Source organism: Vidua chalybeata, chromosome 17, assembly GCF_026979565.1.
Source record: "Vidua chalybeata isolate OUT-0048 chromosome 17, bVidCha1 merged haplotype, whole genome shotgun sequence".
NCBI classification, from domain to species: domain Eukaryota; kingdom Metazoa; phylum Chordata; class Aves; order Passeriformes; family Viduidae; genus Vidua; species Vidua chalybeata.
The window spans coordinates 14,788,193-14,810,621 of NC_071546.1; the positions used below are offsets into that span (position 1 = coordinate 14,788,193).

A 22,429-nucleotide genomic window follows, 5' to 3' on the forward strand; every position below is an offset into this window, starting at 1 on the left:
ATCGGCAGCGAGCCAGCCCTCGGAGACACCGCCCCTCGCCGCGCCTCTGGCCAATGGGCGCGCAGCCCTGCCGGGAGCACCGCCTCCTCCGCGGCGACTACGAGTCCCAGCGTGCTCCGCGCGAGCCGCAGAGCGGGAAACTACAGCTCCCGACGTGTCCCGCGCGGGGTCGGGGCCGGACGGTGCAGCTGCGTCCGCCGTCGCTTCCGGCGCCGCCCGGCCCGGGCGTTGCGGCCCGGTGCCCGCCGAGCTGCTGTGCTCGCGGCTCTGCGTGCCGGGACAGAAGCGTGAGACGAGCGGGCGCAGCCCTTGCCGGGCCGGTCACCCAGCGTGGCCAGCGCAGCAGCGAAGCAGGAGGGAGCGCGGATGAGCAGTTAACAGAAATCTCACATTTGAAAACACGGGTGGAAGGAAAAGCGCTCCCAAGCCTATAAAGCCCCAGCAGTGATGCCGGCAGGCACAGAGCCCGTGCAGACAGGCCCAGCAACGCCTCCAGCCCTGGCGGCACCCGCAGCACCCGGGGCACGCCGGGCCCGAGCTCTGCCGCTGCAGCCCGGCCCGGAGCCCGGAGCCCCCAGGACACAGAGCGGGCATTCACCTGCTGAACCCCAAACACAGAGCGGGCATTCACCTGCTGAACCCCCAAACACAGAGCGGGCATTCACCTGCTGAACCCCCAAACACACACACAGAGCGGGCATTCACCTGCTGAACCCCAAACACAGAGCGGGCATTCACCTGCTGAACCCCCAAACACAGAGCGGGCATTCACCTGCTGGAACCCCAAACACACACACAGACTGGGGCATTCACCTGCTGGAACCCCAAACACAGAGCGGGCATTCACCTGCTGAACCCCCAAACACACACACAGACTGGGGCATTCACCTGCTGGAACCCCAAACACACACACAGACTGGGGCATTCACCTGCTGGAACCCCAAACACAGAGCGGGCATTCACCTGCTGGAACCCCCAAACACAGAGCGGGCATTCACCTGCTGAACCCCAAACACACACACAGAGCGGGCATTCACCTGCTGGAACCCCAAACACACACACAGACTGGGGCATTCAGCTGCCAGAGCCCCCAGGACACACACACAGACTGGGGCATTCAGCTGCCAGAGCCCCAAACACACACACAGACTGGGGCATTCACCTGCTGAACCCCAAACACACACACAGACTGGGGCATTCACCTGCTGAACCCCAAACACACACACAGACTGGGGCATTCACCTGCTGAACCCCAAACACACACACAGACTGGGGCATTCAGCTGTTCACTCCAGCAGCCACCCAGGAGCTCACACCATGCACCCAAACCTCACCAGTGCATTTATGAGACACGGAGAACACCTGACTTAACCCTAACTCCAAGATCACCGCTTCAGTTTTTACAGAGCAGGAAAACCCCACCTGGAGCCTGATCCCTGCTGCCAGGGAAGAGCACCTGCCATCCGTGCATGGTACTGCCAGGACCTGTTCCAGAGCACCTGGGCCTGCTGCTGAGCAGCCAGAGTGACAACAGCTCTGCTCTTCTCCCAGAGGTGTAGATTTGCTCTGTTATGATCCTACAGTGCACCTAAACTATTATGTAAAGAAAAACCCTCACAGTCCCACTATTTCATATTCTATCCTAAGTGTAAAACATCTTTTTTAAAAACAGCTATATTCTTCTGAAACAGTAAGTGCACAGTGACAGGCATTTTAAACAAGTACTTCTTATTTATTCACAATTCAGATAAAGTTTAAGGAAAGACAAAAGAAATACAAAGGACAACATTAAAATGAAAAGGAATTTTAGTGACTGAAGTGAGTTTCTACAGCCAGGGCTCTCCACACATTTCCAAATATTATCCAAACACTGCAGATGCAGATTTCAAATCAATCCCGTAACAAACCGCTATGACTATTCCCTTTGAAATTGAACTGGGAATGGAAGTTAGCCACCTTTATCTGTGAGTACACAAACCATCAAATCCTTCACTTTCAGCTTAAAGCCACACTTATCTTTTACAAGATGGAATCTGCAATACAATTTCAAGCAGCTTTTTCATTCTGTCTGACCTCTGCTATAAAGAAGTCAGTGTCGGCCTTCTGCATAACAAACCAGCTTTTGATCTTGCTGTGGAGTCTGCAGCTCAGAGCAGACTCACACTTGCAGCTTGGAGGTATCCCTGGAGATACTGCAATGCTTCTGCGTTCAGGCTGGTGCTCAGCATGGACAGGACCTGAGGACAGGTGGAGCACAGGTGTCAGTGAGTGGAACACGAGCCCCTCTGCTTTCTGCTGTCACTCCCAGTACAAAGTCAGACACAGACAGCAGCTACCCACAGGGAAAGTAGCAGGCAATCTTTATTTACCAAAATCTCAGGGAAAACAAACATGCTATGGGCTAAAAGAGTTAACTGTATACTCACTTTGTCTAATTTTATATGAGCTGCCTGAATTCAAAAAGTGCATGCAACCAAACTCGAGACACATATTAGTTATAGACCACCAAGTGTGTAAATTTTCTCTTTAAAATGGCACATTTAAGCTTATATCAAAATTATGTGCTGTGAAAATAAAGCCTTTCTAAGGCTCCTAAGGAAAGACCTTACAAAAGCTATATTCCAATGAAGAATAAAACACAGCACGATCTTGCACTCGAGTTATGACCTACTTCATTTGGCTGATTATCAAACATTAGCAAAGAGAGCCATTCCCTGCAGAATGCAGCATCAGCATGCAAGTGCACAAGTCACCTACCCTGCCCGGGCACGCTGTAGACAGTTTGTGGAGAGACTGTGCCAGATGGATCCTAGGATTGTTCACCATTTGACCTACAGGGTCGTGTTCTTTCTTCCCAGCAAAGGCTAGCTGGGAGAAGGCAGTCTGATAGCCTGGAGTATCTTCTATGTCAATGAAGTGCTCCTCATCAGGGATTGTGTCATCCTCAGGCAACTCAAAGAGGCCAATGAGGGCCTGCAGCAAAGGAATCCTGGGGCAAAGAGGGGAGAGCAAAACTGGAGTGCTCAGAATATGTTAGGACAGAGTATTTTACAGGGACGCTCAAGTCATTTGGAACCCCTTATAATTTAGCCTTTGCAGGTACTTGCTTGGCTACTGAAATTCTAAATGCCCAAGGTTTGCTGGACCAGGAGAATTGTGGGTCTGAATGTTTTACAGGCATAATGGGGGTACTCCTATCAACAGCATGAGCAATGTATGTATTTATCAAGTCAAACTGTCATGAAACATAACTGAAAAGAGAAATGATTTTCCAGATCACAACTTTCCTCTGAGTACTTAAAAAGTTCTAGTTTGAGGACATGGTCTGGGATCCAGTGACTGTCATCAAATTCAAACTACCAGGCATGCTAGACTGCTGGACTGGCTGACAAGCAAACTTCCCTGGTAGCTCTCCCTGGAATTCCACTCTCAAGCTAAGATATTACAGTTTCTCTGCCACGTTATGAATATGCTCAGCTCTCCTGACTAGAAGAGCTGTAAGTCAAAACTGGGCCTAGCTTTTCAGAAAGAATACAAGCTGGAGGAAAGCAGTGCATTTCCCTTCATGCAGGTCCAGCTAGCCAAATCCATGCTATTTCCATCAAAAACATCTCAAACCAGTTCTGTCATCCTCTTTGAAAATACAGTTTCATTTGTTGAGAAACAGAAGCAGGATGAAAGGCCAAAAACAGCCTTGTGGGTCTGAGGAGATCACAACGGAGTTTCCAACAAGGATGTATTTTGGTCTGAGCTCCCATTTTCAGTAACTCAAACAGCCTCACTAGCACAACCTGAAGAAGTGTGGTACCTACCACAGTTTGGTGTACTCAGTGTCCATCATGGGAGGACATTCTGTTAATATTTTTGTAATGCCAACTGCACAGATTTTCTTTTCAACTTGTCCAGACACTTTCTGGATTTCCGGAATTATAATTTTCTCCAACACCATTCCAAACATCCTATGGTGGCATTGAGAGAAGAAGTATTAGAAAGCCTGATCAGCTTTATGGTGACAAAAGAGAATCAGAAACAATGTGAATCACTAGGGAATAGAAACAACCAGATAATTTGTTAGGATGCTGCCCTGTTGCAGTAGACATTTGCACATACAAACTTTTCACAAAGGATTAACGACTAAAAACATCAATCTTTCCTTTTTATAATCTCCTTAGATTAGTAACTTGAACTATCAGTGATGAACTGTGGTCAGAAATTCAGAAGAAAGAAGATTTTCTAGACAAATAAATGAACCACATTAAGAGAAACATTTGGCCAGTCAAATTAGTGATAAATGTAGTCTGACAGTCTAGCTAAACAGACAACTCTTTCTTACTTCAAAAGATAAAAATAATACAGCAGTATCAAATATAACCCAAAGAAACAAAACATACTAACTTCGGCTGTATGCTGTCAAATATTTCTTGCAGAGCTAATGCCCCATATCTTACACAATACAAGTTAATGAAGACAAGGAAACCTGTAACAAGAAAAAAATCAAAGTAAAACTTAACATGAAAACCAAAGAATAGCTTTAGAGTCAGCAACAAAATACATTCCAAGATTTTCAAGGGGACAGAAATGGCAGTCTTTATATGTGTTCAGTTTAAGTGAAGTACATCAATTTGCTGCCTGGAAATTTGCATAAAAACTGATCTTTTCACATACCACAACACAAAAACAAGCTGGTATAACAAGACAAGAGTTATTCCTTTTTCCTCTTATAGCAGTTATAAAAAGGCGTTAGAAAAGCCATTTGCAATTCTTTTTTTCAGATCAAGAACCAAACAAAGTCTTCAAAAACCTCTACTTTTAGCAGAAAACTTCACATGATGCAGACTCTGAGGTGAGGTATGAGCCCCTTTGCACAGGTGCAGTATATTAAAAGTACCACTTCCATTTTATTTGTGGAAGACCATTATAAGCAACTCATTCTATCATTCTCGTTCCTATCAGGTGGCATTTACCAGATTTTATAGGGTCAAGTAATGGACACTGCATAATTTGGGTAGTGATAGTATCATTAAAATAATTTAATAACTACAACAATCTTCTTGTGACAGCATGAATAGCCAGAATAAGTATTGCAATGATCTGTCACAGCTTTGCCAGTTCAACATAAAACCTTATCAATAAATTTAGTCATACTAAGGCCAAAATGCCACAAGCATGGAATACTTCACAGCCCTAACACACAACTACAGGTAACTACAGGACCCGTGTGCTCAGTATTGCTGTGCTGCACCAGAGGGGAAGTCTGCTGCTATTTGTTGGAGATTAAATGGAGACATTTCGATAATGACATCATACACTAGGAAAGGAGGAGAAAAAACCAAGTCTAGTTCATTATTTTAATTCCATTCCCTCAATTTCATGAAGTCAGTGTCACCTGCTATGGTGACTGCCCCGTACACCCCTCTTGATGACAAATAATTTGGAGCAAGTCCTAGGAGTCACCACTGTCCCTCTGTGCGCGTATCCGCGGGGCGCAACGGGACACTTGTTCTGCACCCCTGAACTGCTGCTGTCACCAGAGCTTTCCACAGAGCAAGGAACTTACTTTTGATAAATTTTGTTGTTTTGGAATTTTGAAGTCTTTGGAATAGCAGAATGAAGATCTGTTTCCTGTACTGGTCAACTGATTCACTGGAAATTTAAAAGGATAGTTATTCAATTCACACTAGGATTTTACTGATGTCACTTCACAGAAAACATATATAGAATTGTTCAAATCTATTTGACTGAAAAATGTGATATTTTCAGTTGATAAAAATTAGCATTTGGCATGTTTATACACTTCATAATTAAAGTCTACAGAATTTAGCTTTAAATGTAATTTCAGCTCATACTCACGGAGGCATATGCTCAATGATACTGTTTAGAAGGTAGAACCCTTGATGATCATTAGCTTTAGAGGCAATCAACTTCTGGAACACACCTAGCAATCCAGGCTGCAAGAAAAGCAGATATAAAATCCTAGACAACAATTCTTCATGCACGACCCTACCAGAAAATTAAGCATTACCATCTAAGGCATACACCAAGGCAAAAGCCTTCATAACCTAAGCCAGGATTCAGTTTTTATGGTTCTGGCCAAGGAAGATATATTTTGGCTTCTTCTCACTCACTTTTCTCAAGACTGTTCTGAACAGAACCTGAAAGTTCTCATTATGCACATGTTTAACATGAGGCAAACAAGACAGGAAAACTGTGGAAATTTACCTGCTTGCAAGAACTAAGAGCAGAAATTTTTCACCTCAGTTGACAAAAGCCTAATAGCCTAGAATTCATCTTATCCACATAATAGAAAAGCACCCAAAAATCTACATTCAGAGTATTAGTCTGTCTTTGTATGTAAGCACCAAACTCTGCACAAGTCCAGCTGTTTGCTGGAGTTCCTCACATCTGGAACCTCAGAGCCCCATGTCCCCAGGCCCACGCCCTGACTCTGCCCCAGGCACTCACGATTTTGTCGGCGGCAGCGCTGGCGATGGTGCTGGCGCCCCGCTCCAGGTAAGCCTGCAGGAGCCTGACCAGAGGGGGAATGTTTCCTGTCCTTTCCCAGAGAACTGGCTGGAGCAGATGGGGAAACAATGCCATATAGGATGATGGGATTTCATTTTTATGCATTTCTAGAAGTAGTGACATTACTTGAAACACATAGGGAATGAACTCTAGAAGAGAAATGATGACATTTATGAAGTCAGACAACATGGTCACTGTCATTCCCAGAATCCACATATCTATGGATTGAACCCACAATTTTGATATTATCACAAAGATTTCAACTAATAAAACTCTGAAGAAACATACCTTCCCAAATGTAAATATTCCAAAATTTAATATGCTTTGCATCTATACACTTTCTATTTCCTCTACCCTTTACTGTTTAAGAACATAAAAAAACAAACTACTAGAAAAAAGGCAATAGAATTAAGAATAATATTAAGAGGCTTTGGAGTAGTGATTGGTAGATAAGTTAAAATAAATGAATGCTGTTGACATACCCTATGGAAAAATCTAAACACTTTCAGACTGTGAAAATGTTGTTTCTCCCCTTGAATTTCGTGTGCTACAAAAATCCTGCCATAAGGTAAATCCTAGAAGCCAAGCCCAGTGGAGAGAGCACAGGCACTCACTGACTGTCCTTACCTTGCACATCATTCTGCAGGATCTCTGTGAACACCAGGAACAAAGCCTCCTCAAAGCTCCCCACTGCCTCTGGGTTTGCCTTGCACGTTATTCTTATCGACAAGCAGATTGACTCAAACATATAATGGTTAAAGTGAGGTTTGCTGGGATTCTGAAAACAGGTTATAAACAGATAAATCAACCCCAGCTTGCAGACAGGTCACTTATTTTACTAAATATATTTTTTATTTCAACTGAAGACTAAAGTAGCATTTCAGACTAGGGATACTTGTAACTTATGTATTAATATGCTTACAAAATTAATTCCACGGATAAAAGCAAACATAAAGACCTCTAAGGCATAAAGGAGAGGGTTTTTTTTTTTCATAGCAAGTGTTTTTCAGAAGTTCTATGTAAACTACCAAACAGTTAAAATACCACAGAACAAAAACCAGAAAAAGGTTATTTTTCAATCTTTCAAGTGTCCAGGCAATTCTCTATTGAATACTTCTTAGAAGTTGCAGCTGAATACAGGGCAAAGAATACAGGAGTTGTGATAAAACCAGATTATTGTACTGGTGGCCTCTGCACAAGCAAGCATTTATACTACAATAAACTAGCACTACAGAAAGAGTTCATATGCTGCTTCTAAATTTCAGATGAGAGCAGGAAAAATGATCTGAGAATACGTTCTAAAAGAAGGCAGTACCTCACTGGAATGCTGTTTCAAATTAGTTGCATCAGAAAATATTGAAGTATTTAGAGTATTCTAACAGAACACCACCTACTGGACATAAGTTCTCAGCAAGACTGCCCTAAAAGGTAGAAGGTGACCCTGTTGCTCTGTTTCTTTACCTTACTGACAGCCAGCAGTTTCTGTGTGAGCTGTGTGATGACAGAAGGGATGTATGGAATTATGGACTCCTGTAGCAGAGAAAAACTCCTCATGATTGCTGCAAATAAATGGAAAATTTTAACTTCTGAAGACAAAATACACTTCTGCCACTCAACATATGCCTAAATCCTTTACCTTTTACTGTTAAAATAGGAACCCAAGGAATTAGGTACAGAACAAAGAGCACCTGCTGCAAGAACATTCAATCTATAATCATGACACAGCATAAAATAAAGCCTCCTTATTCTCATTCTAGAGATGAACACAGGAGATCAAGCATCTTTACAAAGGTCATCACTTGTCCTGGGCAAGTCTCAGATCTCAGCATCCCCTTAGCCATGATCAGATCTATCCTTTCACTAGCCATGACCATATGTCCTCCCCATGACCAGACTGCTCAGATCTTCCCCTGACACTGTCCAGGGAGCTGTCCTGACTACAAGACTACCATCTGAGAAATAACTTAGTACCATTATGTTTAGTGTTGCTCTTTGGTACCATAAGTTTAGTTGAAGATGATGTGATACAGCCTGATAAGTAACTGCAGACTCTTCAACACATTTGCATAAAATAGGTTTTGCAAATAAAAATGTCAGGAACCTGTAACTGTAAGCCTTTACCTCAAGTTAACCACGTTATTCTTATATTGCAGGACGCATTAGGCATTTACCTTTCATAATGTATTCATTTTCAGATGAGCCAGGAAGCGTCAGAGCTTTGAAAAGGTTTGTTAACAGCACTTCTACAAAGGGTGCCATTTCTGCAGCTGTAATGCTGTTAAGTGAAACACAGCTCTTTAATGATGAAAGAGAGTCACAAACTTCAAGCCTTATACAATACCATAATATATGACACAAAGGATCCCCTATAGGTATTTCTCATCCTTAATGCACAAAATCTGTTAGCAATGAATTTATTTCTGCTTGAAAACTTACAGGGTAGCATTGTTTGTCCCTCTCATGGTAAACAGTCTTTCAAGAGCATGGGCTGCGTAGGTATGGACTACAATACTTTCTGCTTGAAGATGATTGATTAAAAGAGGAATAGACACCAGCAGTTGTTCCTTTGGTACCTACAAAAGTATAGCAACAAATCCTAAGTATGTTTAAAAATACAGATGGTTCAACTGTAGAGCACAGCCAAGCTCATCAGTGGCACGCAGAGCTTGGCAGAGGGAGGTGTCTTGGGAGGCTCCTCCTGTTGCTCCTTCACATCTTGACAACCAGGAGGTACCTACTTCTGTCATAGCTCATATACTTCCCCTGAACACCAATGGTACATTGGATTAGCAGTAAGTGCAGATAATCCTAATGTGTATTTCCCCTTCCATTTTTTTGTCTTAATAGGTAATTAAAAATATCAAGGTTTAAAAAAACAACATCATGGATATTTCATAAGAAATTAATAAAGTTAATCTAGAATTTAGAATAGTATGCAACATATTTTCTCACCACATCTCATTAATCAGAAAAGATAAAGGACAAAACTGCTGTACTCTGTAACAACTACTGCAATGATACAAGCAATCAAGGGTATTTGGACTAACATTGACTTGGAAACGTCTGAGTGTGTCACAGAATTAAGCAGCTAAGATATTCAGTGTTCCCACAGCATATGGACAGCACATAGACTACATGTTAATTGGATATTTATAACAATATCATTTACTTTCTAAACTAAAAATTCAGCATGAACTATGTATATGACTATCAAACACCTGTTGAGCTGACATATGGCCAAGTGCGATAAATTAGGCTTGCAAGTATAAAGTAACAACCTACAATATGTTTTTCTATAAGAGTGAAAGAAAAACTTACTTGATTTCTAAAAATCATGATATATTTGATACCATCTGCTTTTAGCACAGGGAATTCATTCACTGAAATAGAAAAATATGCAAACTTCATTGGTACTTCTCATACAAATGTGATTACTGAACATGTACTATATATACAAGTGACATTTGTCACTAAGTAATAATTTTCCCCTGTAGAAAATAATACAGACAATGTTTTTCTACATTTTTTAGTTCCTGCACTTTCGTATGGGCACTGTTAGAATATCAGTTTTAGGTACAAATCACATCCCAGTACCATTAAAAGCACAGTCCAGCTCAGATGAAATCTCATCTTCTGGTTTCAATTTTCGCAGCCTTCAATTACACATTTCGAGACAACCCACTATGCTTCAGCTGTAGTAAGATAATTGTTGTAAACCCCATGGTTTAAATCTAGACATCCACAACCTCATCAATAGGGCCTCAGTATTTTAATTTTTCAGGGTTCTGTAGAGCATGGAAGTTTACCATAAGGTCTCAAATACAGAAATCAAATTACTTTGATTCAACAAGTTTAAGCATGTAGCTGATAGCAACCATGTGTATACATGCCCTGATCTTGCAGAGAGCAGGTGGTAAGGTGGCAATCCACCTTGCTGTAACATGTCCTTCACTGCTGGCCAAACAAAAATTAATTACTCTGTGCCAAGTGTTAAGAGCCCATCCCACAGATTCTGCTGATAAAGGAGTGCTTGAGACTTCACAAACAATGGTCACTGTTATGATACATCACAAAAATACCCCATCAAAATTAACAGTAACTTACCAGTAGCAGACTTTAAGTCAGGTTGAATGTGATTCACAAAGAATTCTGTCAGATTAACGAGTTCATTGGCCTGGGTTATTCCATGCTGGAAGAAGCAAAAAACAACTCGTATGCTGACATATAAACTGCTAGTTTTCTTACTAATTTAAAAACATTACTATTAGTTTTCTCTTACAAGAAATGCAACCTCTTTTTAAACCAGGATTTTAGATGGAGATTTTTCAATGAAGTGTTCTAAATTAGTTCATATTTGCCAATAAATAGCATAGAAAAAGACACAAAGTTTGCAGTTTCCCAAATGCTACCAGACTGGTTCCCATTACACATCACTAACAACTGCTGGGCAGCAGTATACAGCTGGCTTCAGGAAAAGACTGAGAATCTTCAGCAAAATTGCATAAAGAGATGTACACATTTTTACTAGGTTTGCCTCAAATCTGTCTTGTAAAGACACTTAGATTTGAACTGTAACAGCATTTAAAACATCTAATAGTACATCTAAACTTGTTCCATAGGACATTTGATACATTGCTCCTGTTTCAAAATACAGGTTAGCCCAGCTGTGCTTTTTCAGTGTCTGCAGCCTAACAGCAAGTAATGAGATCTATTTCCAGCCATCACTAGCATTCACATGTCATTCACAAATCAAACATTCAAGTAGAAGGGAATATTGGGAAATATCAAGAACTCCAACAGTCATTTAAATTCCTTTTAGTCTGTTTAACACATCTGATTATCTTCTGTAAAGCTCTATTTGCCTTCCATGGCTTCCAGAGTTCCTCAGGACCACTCAGAGCTCAGAGGTTCCAGAGCAGAGCCAGTTTTGTTTCTTTGGCTGGCTGGATCTCACATGCCAGTCAGGCCTGCCACAGGGCCACACTGTGCCCCATCTACCTGAAGGTCAGACAGCACCAACTGTGACAGGACTATATTACATAAAGGGCAGCTTTTCATCTCCTCAACATCAACTACTGCACACACAGTTACTCCCTTTCTGAAGCAGAGTAAACGAGCAGCAGGCCTCACCTGCACTGTAATATCTGAATGCAGACAGATTACAATAAATAAAATGCACAAGTACCTTCTGTGTCTGAGCTTTGGATGCCAAAGATGTTACAAGGTAAATGGCTGCATCTTTGTGCTTCCAGTTAACAGATGGATTCTTTGCATATTCTTGCAGCATAGAATTAACATATCCAGAAAAAATCCCTGTCACGGGTCCTTCAAAAAATTTGCACAAGCCTCTGACCAGATCACAAGCTGCTCTGCGCCTGGTGTCAATATCTGCATGAGAACCAAAGATTCTTAGGATATGAGAAAGCAGACAGCTTTTCATATTAATAAACATAGTAATCAAAAGAGTAACAGCTTCTCAAGTCATGTTAATTATTGCAACCCTCCACACTGTTGTGTAAGAACACCTGTAAGCCTTTTATTTACTGTCACAACTGGACTACTTGTATGCCAAGGAGAAGGGACAGCTGCCCCTGAGCAGTGGCAGCAGGCATGCAGGGGGGCTGGTACTGGCTGGACATTATGCACCCAAAGGTACTGGCTCTGGCTGGGAGGGAGTTCATTTTCACCCTAGTGGCCCATCTAGTGCCATGTTCTGTACCAGTGACTAAAGCTGCTGGTAACACCCAGGGGCTGCCTGCTGCTGAAGACCCTGTCACAGTGTCAGGGCCTCCTCTTCCTCCTGCTTTGCCTTCCCAGCAAGTCGTTTGGGGCAGGCATGGAGCTGGGAGGGGACAACCTGGGCAGCTAATCCACCAGCAAGACATTCCATGCTGTATGACATGCTCAGCAATAAAAACTGAGTGGGGCAGGGAGGGGGTCTGGGGGAAGTAGCCATTGCTCAGGGACACGCTGGGCAGTCGTCTGCCTGCGGGCAGTGGTGAGTCACTAACTTCTCTCCCCTTTCCTTACTCTGTCTTTCACTGTCTTTATGTCTTTATCCATTAACTGTCTTTATCCATGAGTCTTCTCACTTTTACCTCTCCTGCTCTCGCCCCCATCAGACTGCAGCAGGCTGGAGCACAAGCCAGCTATTGGCCCACCACACCTGACAGTACCTTTTTGTAAAAAACTTCACAAATATCTAAAATGCAGCCAATCCTGGATAAGAATGATGTCTTCTTGAAAAAAGTTCAAAAATGTTTCCTCCAATTTTCTCCTCCACTGCAAGCATACAGTAATTTCTTCAATCTATTACAAAATGCCATCACTTCAGAAGTGTCTGTCAGTGAAGTGCTGGTGACACAGCGTGTACACAGAGCCAGGTTTGGCTCCCAGGGGCTCTGGCCTGGCTGCAGAGCACAGCCTCCCCCAGCACTCCAGCAGCTGGAGTCCCAGGGCAGGCACTGCTCTGAACACATGCCACGTCCCAGCCTGGCTGCTGGCCAGCTGGCCTGAGCACAGCTTGTGTGCAACCCCGGCAGAATTTCAGCCTCAGCATCAAGAGTCTCTCCCCGTTACTTAAAACTCCACACATAGGACCTAAATACACAACTGGCTACTACTCAGCATTGACTTGCAGGCTGTATTTGCTGAAATGAGAATGTGGGCAGTGCAGAAGACATACCAATCCAATTAAGGAAAAAGCCCTATAAAAACATTGCTCAAACCAGAAAGACACTGTGACAAGCATATCGTGACAGTAGACTTGATCACAGACTGGATACAATCCAGCTGGGGGTGGTGTGTGGAAACCTTCTCTATTTCAAAATGAAGTTATAAAAGCTTCAGTAAATTGCTTCAGCTCTTCAGAGCTATATTTAAATACCAAGTATACTTAGTATAAATCTGTGGATTACCAGATCCTTCCAAATCCCTTCTTATATACTCTTCAGAATTATCTTCAAATGCTTCTTCATCAGCCGCTGAAAATACAAAATACATGGAAGCTGAAGTACTGAAGTCTCTGTTTTTTATAGTAAAAGGGTATATCATTATCAACTTGCTATTTTTTCCAAGGACCTTTCTATAACATTAATATTAATTAACAAGAAATATCCAGCCAGGCTAGTCTGTTTACCTTCTGTCCCACAAATTAGTCTTTCATACCCATAGGCTGATGTGTTGATTCTAAGAAAAATCTCAACACATATTCAACACCAGGTGTACTTGAAGAGGCTTTCAGAGTCACAGACTTAAGAGAGAGAAACTTCTTATCACTGCAATATATTTTCACTGCATTTTAAATAAAGGATCAGTATGAGCATCAAAATCCAGAGAACTAAACACTACAATTTGGTAGGCCTGATATTCCTGCCTATTTAGGCTCCTTGCATTACTCAGATACTCACTTTAATTGTAGAAATTTATTGGTGGCACATGACCTAGACTTCCTTCACTGGGATTTCAACATGAAAAGTTAGGCATAGTCATACAACTCTACAAAGCCCACAGGACAGCAATCTGCTGCAGAAACGTGGGCTTGAATCTAGCACTAAGGTACACAAGAGGGAATCTTCAGCTCTTAGTCCTGCAAAGCAACATGTCATGATAATTAATTTTTGTTGTGTTTTCCAAAATTTAAGTCTCAAAAAGTTACCTCTAAATTCCATATTGGGAACAATAACTTTTTCACAGATGCTTGTCAATATATTCTGGTCTTCAAACAGATGCTTGTAATGTGGTCTCTCACAAACTGAGGCCAGAAACTGGATGGCGTTACTGACCAGCTATAGCACCACAACAGAAGACAAAACTTTAGCATGACTGATGCATTTATGATTTATTATTACACTTGACAAGATCAGATTTTAGCAACTCACCAAATCATACTTCACTTCCTGGCCGGTTGTGACTAACAGATTCCAGATTGCTGTTACAAATCGTGGCAGGTAGGGCTGGAATTCTTCATCATATTTTTGAGCATATAAAGCAGCATTATCACAAATTTGTGATTTCAAGAGCTCCAGCAATCCAGCTTCCTCTTCATCCTCACAAAAAACAAAACTAAGAACTTAAACATCCGAACTTCAACACTACTTAAACATTAGAAGTATCAATGTATTTACATTAAATATTTACATCACCGTTTTACTATGTCCCAAACAGGTGAAAGAAATCCCTCTCATTGGCCCTAGAACTACTGTATTTTGCTGATCTGTACCCAAACTGCTTTTCAAGTTAGAAATCATACCTACATTTCATATCAAGTACTGTGTACTTGAAAACAGACACAATTCACACAAAATTAATTTACAAATGTAATACGAAAAAGACAACATAAGGCATTAAAAAAATACACTTAAAAGCCACTACATCATGATTCTTTAATTGGAGTAGTTGTCGAAGTTCCCTCCCCTTCCCCAGATCACAGATGTTCATGGAACCACAATGTGAACTGAGAAATTGAACTGGAATTAAGAAAACAACTCAACCAAACACCAGCCCAGTTCTGTCTGCCCCTCTTCCCTCCACCCCCACCTTTCAGCTTTACTGCCTGTCCCAGTTCAGCTGCACAAGTGCTTGTGCTGGGAGCAGCCCACAGACACAAGACAAAAAAGCAGCAAAGCTTCTTTTAGCAGAAGGGTAACGAGAACACAACATACACTTAATATGCTTCCCTATGTGTTGTCAAGAAATTTATAGAGTTGTTTTGGCTCCATCAAGTGGCAAACTATTGAGATGTGACGATGTGATGATGGAAGACATCAGCACTTAAAATGTAGAAAACATGCACAAAAGTAACTGGAGCTTTGCTGACCTGGTATCAGCTTTCACCAGTGAAATTACTGATTCTTTAATAGACCAAGACAGCAAATACTGAAGTACTTAAGAGACGTCCTGCCCTCTATGTTCAATTGTTTCAAGTTCTTTAAGATACCCTGTTTTCTAGAACCAGCTGACAGATACAGAAAACCTGAGCCCTGTGATACTAATGGTCAGGTTACTTCAGCAGCTGTTCTTGAAAGAATCAACTCAGTGATGAGTATTGGTAACTTGATTTCTGTGCACAGCTGGGTATACCTGTAACTGGCATACAACTTGAAGAACTGAACCTCAACTTCCTTAGACAGCAGAGCAACTTCTCTTAAACTCCATTTTCTTGCAGTCGTTCTATTCCTTTGTTTACCCCACAAAAAACCACTGCATTGTTCAGAATTAGACCTAAGTTGTCAGTCCACGCTCTCCCCTACAGATGCAAACCAGGTGGTTTATGCAGTACTTACATCAGTCTGCAAGAGTTTATTATCTAAAGTTAAAAGGCTATGAAAGTTTGTCATCCATGTTTCCATGTTATCTTCAAAAAACTCAGGAAGATCCTGTGAAAGAAAAGCATATATCTACATTTTAATTTCTGACTGCACTGCTTAGATAACATACCTACACTGGAAGTAGTGCATCCACCTTATCATCTACTGAGGGACAGTAACCCATGGAAAACAATCTTCAAATTGAAATAGTGCCCCTTCCACCTTCCAAACAAAAACTGTTCTGGCAGAGCCCTGGAGTACAACTAGTTCCAAATAAACTAGTTGCTTAGACTCTAAACAGCTCACATTTTTATAATGAATGAGCCATATCACCTCTCACTCTCAGAACAAGAGAGCACAAGTCTTTTTTAACTTCAGCTTGTTCTTCTGCCCCCTAAGGAAGAGCAGCCCAAGGAATCCATGCACAATCCCACTTCACAGACTTAATGTTCATGTTGAGACACTAAATAAATGTCACCTCAGCAAGGGAGCTTTTTACCATTTCCCATAGAGCACACTTAGTAATGTCCAAAATGTAGATCTGATTCCAAACCCAGACAACACACACTGCTCCCAGAATTACTGCTCCTACAGTGCCACAGAGCTACACGCAATGGACTCTCACCTATGTGACCCAGCTCCTGTCAGTACAGGCACATTTATAAAGGGGCAAAGTGAACAGAAACTCAGGCATTGGACTCCTGCCTTTCCCAGCTCCTACTCAGAGGCCCCATATGACACCTCCTTGAAGCAGTGCCAACTCAGACTCTCTTGAACTTGTGTTTACGTAGGGCCAAGCTAATGTCTTAAATAATCCTTCCTTACTGTGCTGTTACGTCAGGAGATGCACTGGTGATTTTTCTTTTTGCCATAAAGCATGGCCTTAAAGGCTGCCTCAAATGATTTCTATAGTACCAGCTTCTTCAGAACAAAGCAAAACTATCCCAAGAACAAGGAGATTCACCTGAAAATTTAAACTGTAGAACAGCTTCGCAATTAGAATGAGAGAAGAAAAGAGAACCTTCAGGGCACTGGCATCATTTGCATGCGTGCTGCAAAGTTCAATAGTTGCCTAGAAAAAGATGCAAGACTGTCAAGTACAAAACCCACACCAATAAAAAAATACTGAAAAGTGTCATGGAACGTTTTTTTTAAAACAGAAAATATGGTTATTTTTCATCCTCTTATCAATCTTGTTAGCTCTCACTTCATGCCCTGAATTTGAACCCCTTTAAGAGTTTCGAACAACAATTCTTGAGTTTTAATTTTACAGGTATGCACAGCAAGCAATTCAGAACATTAAACTTGTTTTAGAAATGACCCAACAAGAAATACCTTAAAGAGATTTGTCAAGGGTAAAGCAAAGGCATCAAGAACAAGTTTGATCTCTGTCCATAATTCATTTGACTTAAATTCATGGCGGTACCTGACAAGTAAGAGAGAAACACATGAAAAACGGAATAGTCTTCACATTTATTACCAAATTAATTCACACAGAATTTTGTCTTGTGCAGAACCTTGAAAAAAATACTGTAAAGTAAACAGGAACTAAACAACATGGTTCAAAACCATGTACAACCGTGTACAACTTGATAACTACTTAGAAGGTGTATGTAGAAGTCACAACTAGGGGCTTTTCTAAATGTCCAAAATGAAGTCTAACAGCAAAACATGCCAGCTGAACAGAACTTTCACCATCCATCCACAAACTCCCTTATTTCCAGTACCTTTTAAATAAAGAGTGGGCGGTGCGCAGCACCCCGTTGATGACGTGGAAATCTCCGCTCTGAAAGCGATTCACCATCTCTGTCAGCAGGTCTGGCCACTTCTGAGGGAAGTCTTCCCGCCCAATAATACTGATGGCATCACTTAACTGCAAAGGAAACGGAGCTGTCATGCAGCAGTTGTGCCAGATGCTGCCAACGTCCTAAAAAATCCTGGTTACTCTTGTCCAACTCAAAAATCACTGGATTAAGTATCTGCTACTTTCCACACAAATACAAAAATCTCACCTTAAACTTACAGAGTCTCACTTTCTAGAATTGCTGTTTAACTGCCTAATGTTAGAACTTAGCTATAAGATCTTTAAATATAATCATCTTTAAAAAATGTTAAAGTAGGTAGAAATGCCTGTCACTATATCCTCAAAGTTATTTTGATCAGGTTGAGCTCAGTGGTAAGGTAACTGAGCTCTGCCTCTAGACATGCTTAGAATATTCCCAAAGTTTCATGGATACAACCAGGAATGACATATTACCTGCTTTTGAATTTGTTCTGGGCTGCTAAGCATCAAGGGCACTATGTTGGCTTTAATGGCTATTCTGTCCGATTCACATATTTTGTTTGGTTCATCCTCAACCTAAAATGAAAACAATAATTAAGTTATGGGCATATCAGCATACTCCAGGCAATGAGAGATGACCAGCATTTCAGAAGCCAACAGTTTATATTGATTTATGTAACCATTACAATGCTGAAGAACCTAAGAAGCAAACCTGTTAAGAGACACTGCCTTCAATGAATCTGGAACAGCAGTATCTGAAAAAAGCTGAAAGAAATAATGTCCTTTTTTAAAACTTGGAAGAAGTTTTCTTCTCTTCCCTCAGGGTAACTTTTCAGGTCAGCAATTGAGCAGCAGTGAGGTTGGGTGCACATGGCAATAACATCCCCACATTTAACCAAGTCGCCTCTTCCACCACACCAAACAGCACTTCTGCCAATCCCACAAATTGATTTTGTGTGAGCTGTCTCGAGCCATCCTTTCTAGAGACTGTACATGAAGGTGCAGGTTACACAATCAAAACCCCAACATTGACTTTAAGTTATCTAACCAGTTCAAACCACCAATCAGTTCCAAGTCCAGTCAGTTAGCAGTGCCAAGCAGTAGAAATTGCAAAGCTGCTACTAAAGAAATAAAATAATGAGGTGGCTTGTCCCAACCAGTGACAGTCACATTATCTGTGATAACAGCACTGAAGTTCAGAGACCTAGAAATCATCCAGCAATTAAAAGAGAAAAGCATCTCCAGGGAGACACTCAATCAACTGTATACTTACAATACCTGTAAGGTATTGAGATACCTTAAACCTGATGGTACCACTGCCCTTCTCACATCCCTTTTACCATCTTTCCATACACAAATCAAAAGTTAGCAATTTCAAAAGTTCAAGGTATGCTGATCTGTACCATCAGTCACTAATGGGGTTGCCCCAGGCTCAGTACTGATTAATATCTTTACTGATGATCTGGATGAGAGGATCAAGGGCTCCCTCAGTAGGTTCACAGATGACACTGAGTTGGGTGGGATGTGGATCTGCTTATTGTACCTTAAAAGGATGATTAGTTCTTAGCACACTTCCTCACTAGAATACCTACAATTCTCCAGTTCCTTTTAATATAATTCTTGAACGTTACAGATGCACAGACTTTGATGACATTTTCCTGTGATTTCTCCAGCAGCGTTAAGAGCAACAGGGGATAGTTCTGGCTTCCTTCCACAGATTCAAGGAACTTTTCCGCTGTAAGAGAACACACTGCGATTAGCAAAAGCTCAACTGCTTTCTCTAAGGGGAACCCTACGATTTCTCAAGTGTTTGTTTAAAATACCCAACACAAACACTTGCCAAAGCTTCACAGGAACATGTCTGACAAAAAGTATCACAGCTTCTTTGCTCCCCAGCTCCTCACTGCTCCTGCCTCAACAGCAGCTCTGGATCCCCAGCAGGATGGGGAAATTCTGCCTCCTCACCCTTGGAAAAGCCATAACCCGAGAGAAGTAAATCTTGACTTGTTGGAAACAGCAGCACTGCTTTAAATAACAACAGTGCAAAAAAAAAAAAATTTACAGAAAAACAAAATCACAAAAAAGCAGATAAAATTATTTCTATTTATATCCACCCTTCATTAGTTTTTTTTGGGGGTTTCATTTTAAAATGAGAACTTCTGTAAAGAAGTTATTGCATAAATATCCACTGAAATTTGGTACACAGAGACAGGAGACACAAAAAGAAACACAACTTTTTTGTTCTCAATCATGAGAATCACTTACCAGGACGCCTTATAGCAGGATCTGGATCTAGTGTTTTCTTTAGATATTCAGTTAAAGTTTGTAAATTGGCATCACTGAGCTCCATTTTGGCAGAACCTCAGAACCTAAAACCCACAAGTAGTTTTGTTACAACCAGAGATCAGAAAATCTATCCTAAAGTTACCCATCTAAAACCAGATCCCACAGAAGCAACATCAGCTCTTTTGGACAATACCTCACAAGCACAGTCCCAGCCAGGGTGCACCAGGCACAGCAAACATCCCATTTCTCAAGCTCCAGGTAACTGCTAGTGCCTGGTTTATGGACCCCAAACTCCAGGAAAGGCTTAGGCAGCCCACAGACATGAACCAGGTACAGCCAAAAGATGATCTCTTGCCCTTTCAGCACAACAGGAACTTGGTTCTGCTTTTGCTCTGCTGCCAGCCCCAGAAACTGCCCCTGACTGAAACAGCTGAACAGTCCTGCCCTACATAATTGTAAATAAAACAATTCAAAGTGTGTTGAAGAGTCAAGGCTTTTTCAAAAAAATCAAATACTCCTTATTAAATAAAAATCTCAAAAGAAAATATTTTTCTAAAAAAAGACAAAAGACTGTGCAAAGCTAGTTAGTTTATCCTCCCTGTAAAATCAGTTCAGACTAGGGTGGGAGCTAATTTAAATGCAATACTTTTTACAGAATAACTCTGCAATAAGTCCAGATTGCTCCTCTCTAGTAATCCTCCCACACATATTCTTATCTGTACCACAGTTCACAGCCTGCACTGGAACAATTAAAATTACAGCAATACTATGATAGTAAGATGTGCATTAATGGAGATGTTCCTCTGGACATCATCATCAATCCTGCCCGTCCTTCCCACCACCAGCAGCACAGTTCACTCCCAACAAAGGCTGTGAGGAAGCAAAGGTTTCCATTTTTCCTCTGGAATTTCTATTTAGTACAACTGACTGAAATTTACCTGCCCTGCTTTGGAGTTGTTTCATGCTGATCACCAGCACAATAAACAGTTCTGTATAAACATGCTTGCAAAGGCACTGAGTTTTAATTACACAATTTTTATGTCGGTTATGACATCTATATAATTTAAAAAGACAGCAGCAGTATCCTCTTGAATTAATGTTAATAAGCAAATCAGATCCTAACATATTTTGCAGGAAGTAAAAATCTACCTGAACAGTCCTCTCCTATGTTTTCCTGTGCTTTTCAGGTTTACTTTTGGGGTCTGTAGTCTTGTTCACCAATTCACATCCACCAACATATTTTGACCTGTTACCTACATATGCTTATTTCCTTCTCTTCCTCTAGCTCTTCATGTTTGTTTTCCAGTACAAAAAACATTGGTGGTACTTGAGCTGGGGTGGTATGATGCTTTGTGTTGGGCTGTAGCATGTGTCTGCAGAAAAGGCCTCAGAAAACCCAAAAAGCGTGCTTAATACATCACCGACTTTAGTGAAATCAATGCAGATCACTTCCAGAGGAGAAACCCAAAGGCAGCAGAACGCGGCCGTGCCCCTGGGGCTCGGACCGGGAAGAGCTCCACACAACTGCATCCCCTCGCCCAGCACGGAGCAAACACCTGCCAGTGCCGGAGAACGTTCCGGACCCAGATCTGACGGGGAAAACCATCCTGACCGTGCTCTGAGGCTCCCCAGGGGCAATTCCCGCTTCCCCAGAGCGCGGGCCTGGGACAGCAGCGCCAGGGGCGGCGGGACCGGCCCGCGCCCTCCCGCGGCCCGGGCCGTTCACCCGCGGAAGGGTCGGGGCGGCTCCGTCCATCCCGGCGCCGGGCCGCGCCTGCTCCACCCGTGCAGCCTCCTGCGGCGGCCCAGCAGAGGAGCCCCGGGGCCGGGCCGGGCGGGGCCGTGAGGGGCGGCGGGGCCGGGGCCGGGCGAGATCCCGAGCGGCCCCAGAGCCCTCAGACTAACTCGGTCCCCCTCCCCCGCGGCAGCCCGGACTGGCAGCGGCCGCAGCCAATGAGGGGCGCGGGCTGCGCAGGCCCAGCGGCCTCGGACCAATCGCGGGCCGCGAGAGGCGGGCGGAAGGGCCCAGCATGGTGCGCTGCGCCCGTGGCCGCGCCGCGGGCCCAGCGCCGAGCGCGGCGCGGAGTTGGCGCGCGGGCGGCCGCGGTGCCGCCGGTGCACGGGGCCGCCCCAGCCCCATCGCCGTGCGGGGCAGCGCGTCCCGGCCTCACCTGGCGGCTCCCCCACGGCGGCGGCGGCGGCGGCTCCGAGCGCTCCGGCTGCGCTTCACATTCAAACCGCCGGGCGAGGGCGCGGCGGCGGCTCCGTGACCGCATCGCGCGGGGCGGTGACATCGCGCTGCCGTCCGGCCAATCAGCGCCCGCGCCGGCACCGGGCGCGCCGCCGGCAGCCAATCCGCGCCGCGCCCGGTGGGCGGCGGCCAATGGCCGGGCCCTTCCCATAGGGCCCCGCGGCGCCTCTCGCAGCGCGGCGGCCTCGCCCCGCCCCGAGCCCCGGCACGGGGGCGAGCCCCGGCACGGGGGCGAGCCCCGGCACGGGGGCGAGCGCGGCCCGGGCGGAGCCCCGGCAC

At 43.3% G+C, this 22,429-nt stretch overlaps 1 protein-coding gene across 1 annotated transcript; it reads right to left on the reverse strand.

The window, feature by feature from the left end:
- Positions 1 to 1,711: 1,711 nt before the first annotated feature.
- CSE1L (chromosome segregation 1 like) lies at positions 1,712 to 22,158 on the reverse strand. Its single transcript, XM_053958675.1, has 25 exons — positions 22,071 to 22,158; positions 19,879 to 19,982; positions 19,206 to 19,348; positions 18,088 to 18,189; positions 17,558 to 17,703; positions 17,166 to 17,256; positions 16,795 to 16,902; positions 15,807 to 15,899; positions 14,403 to 14,570; positions 14,180 to 14,309; positions 13,440 to 13,505; positions 11,708 to 11,910; positions 10,627 to 10,711; positions 9,841 to 9,902; positions 8,959 to 9,095; positions 8,694 to 8,797; positions 7,984 to 8,081; positions 7,150 to 7,300; positions 6,463 to 6,671; positions 5,851 to 5,948; positions 5,558 to 5,643; positions 4,396 to 4,477; positions 3,813 to 3,959; positions 2,758 to 2,989; positions 1,712 to 2,237 (listed from the first exon to the last, which is right to left on the reverse strand). The coding sequence occupies exons 2-25, from the start codon at positions 19,961 to 19,963 to the stop codon at positions 2,148 to 2,150; spliced, it is 2,916 nt and encodes a 971-aa protein (XP_053814650.1). The 5' UTR covers positions 19,964 to 19,982; positions 22,071 to 22,158; the 3' UTR covers positions 1,712 to 2,147.
- Between the last annotated feature and the right edge of the window lie 271 nt (positions 22,159 to 22,429).

Excerpts from the sequence above, each read along its gene's own strand:
- CSE1L (XM_053958675.1), bottom strand. The coding sequence starts at position 19,963 with ATGGAGCTCAGTGATGCCAATTTACAAACTTTAACTGAATATCTAAAG. Across the intron at positions 16,903-17,165 it reads CCTTGACAAATCTCTTTAAG|GCAACTATTGAACTTTGCAG; the intron begins GTATTTCTTGTT and ends ATCTTTTTCTAG. Across the intron at positions 9,903-10,626 it reads TGACTTAAAGTCTGCTACTG|TGAATGAATTCCCTGTGCTA; the intron begins GTAAGTTACTGT and ends TTTCTATTTCAG.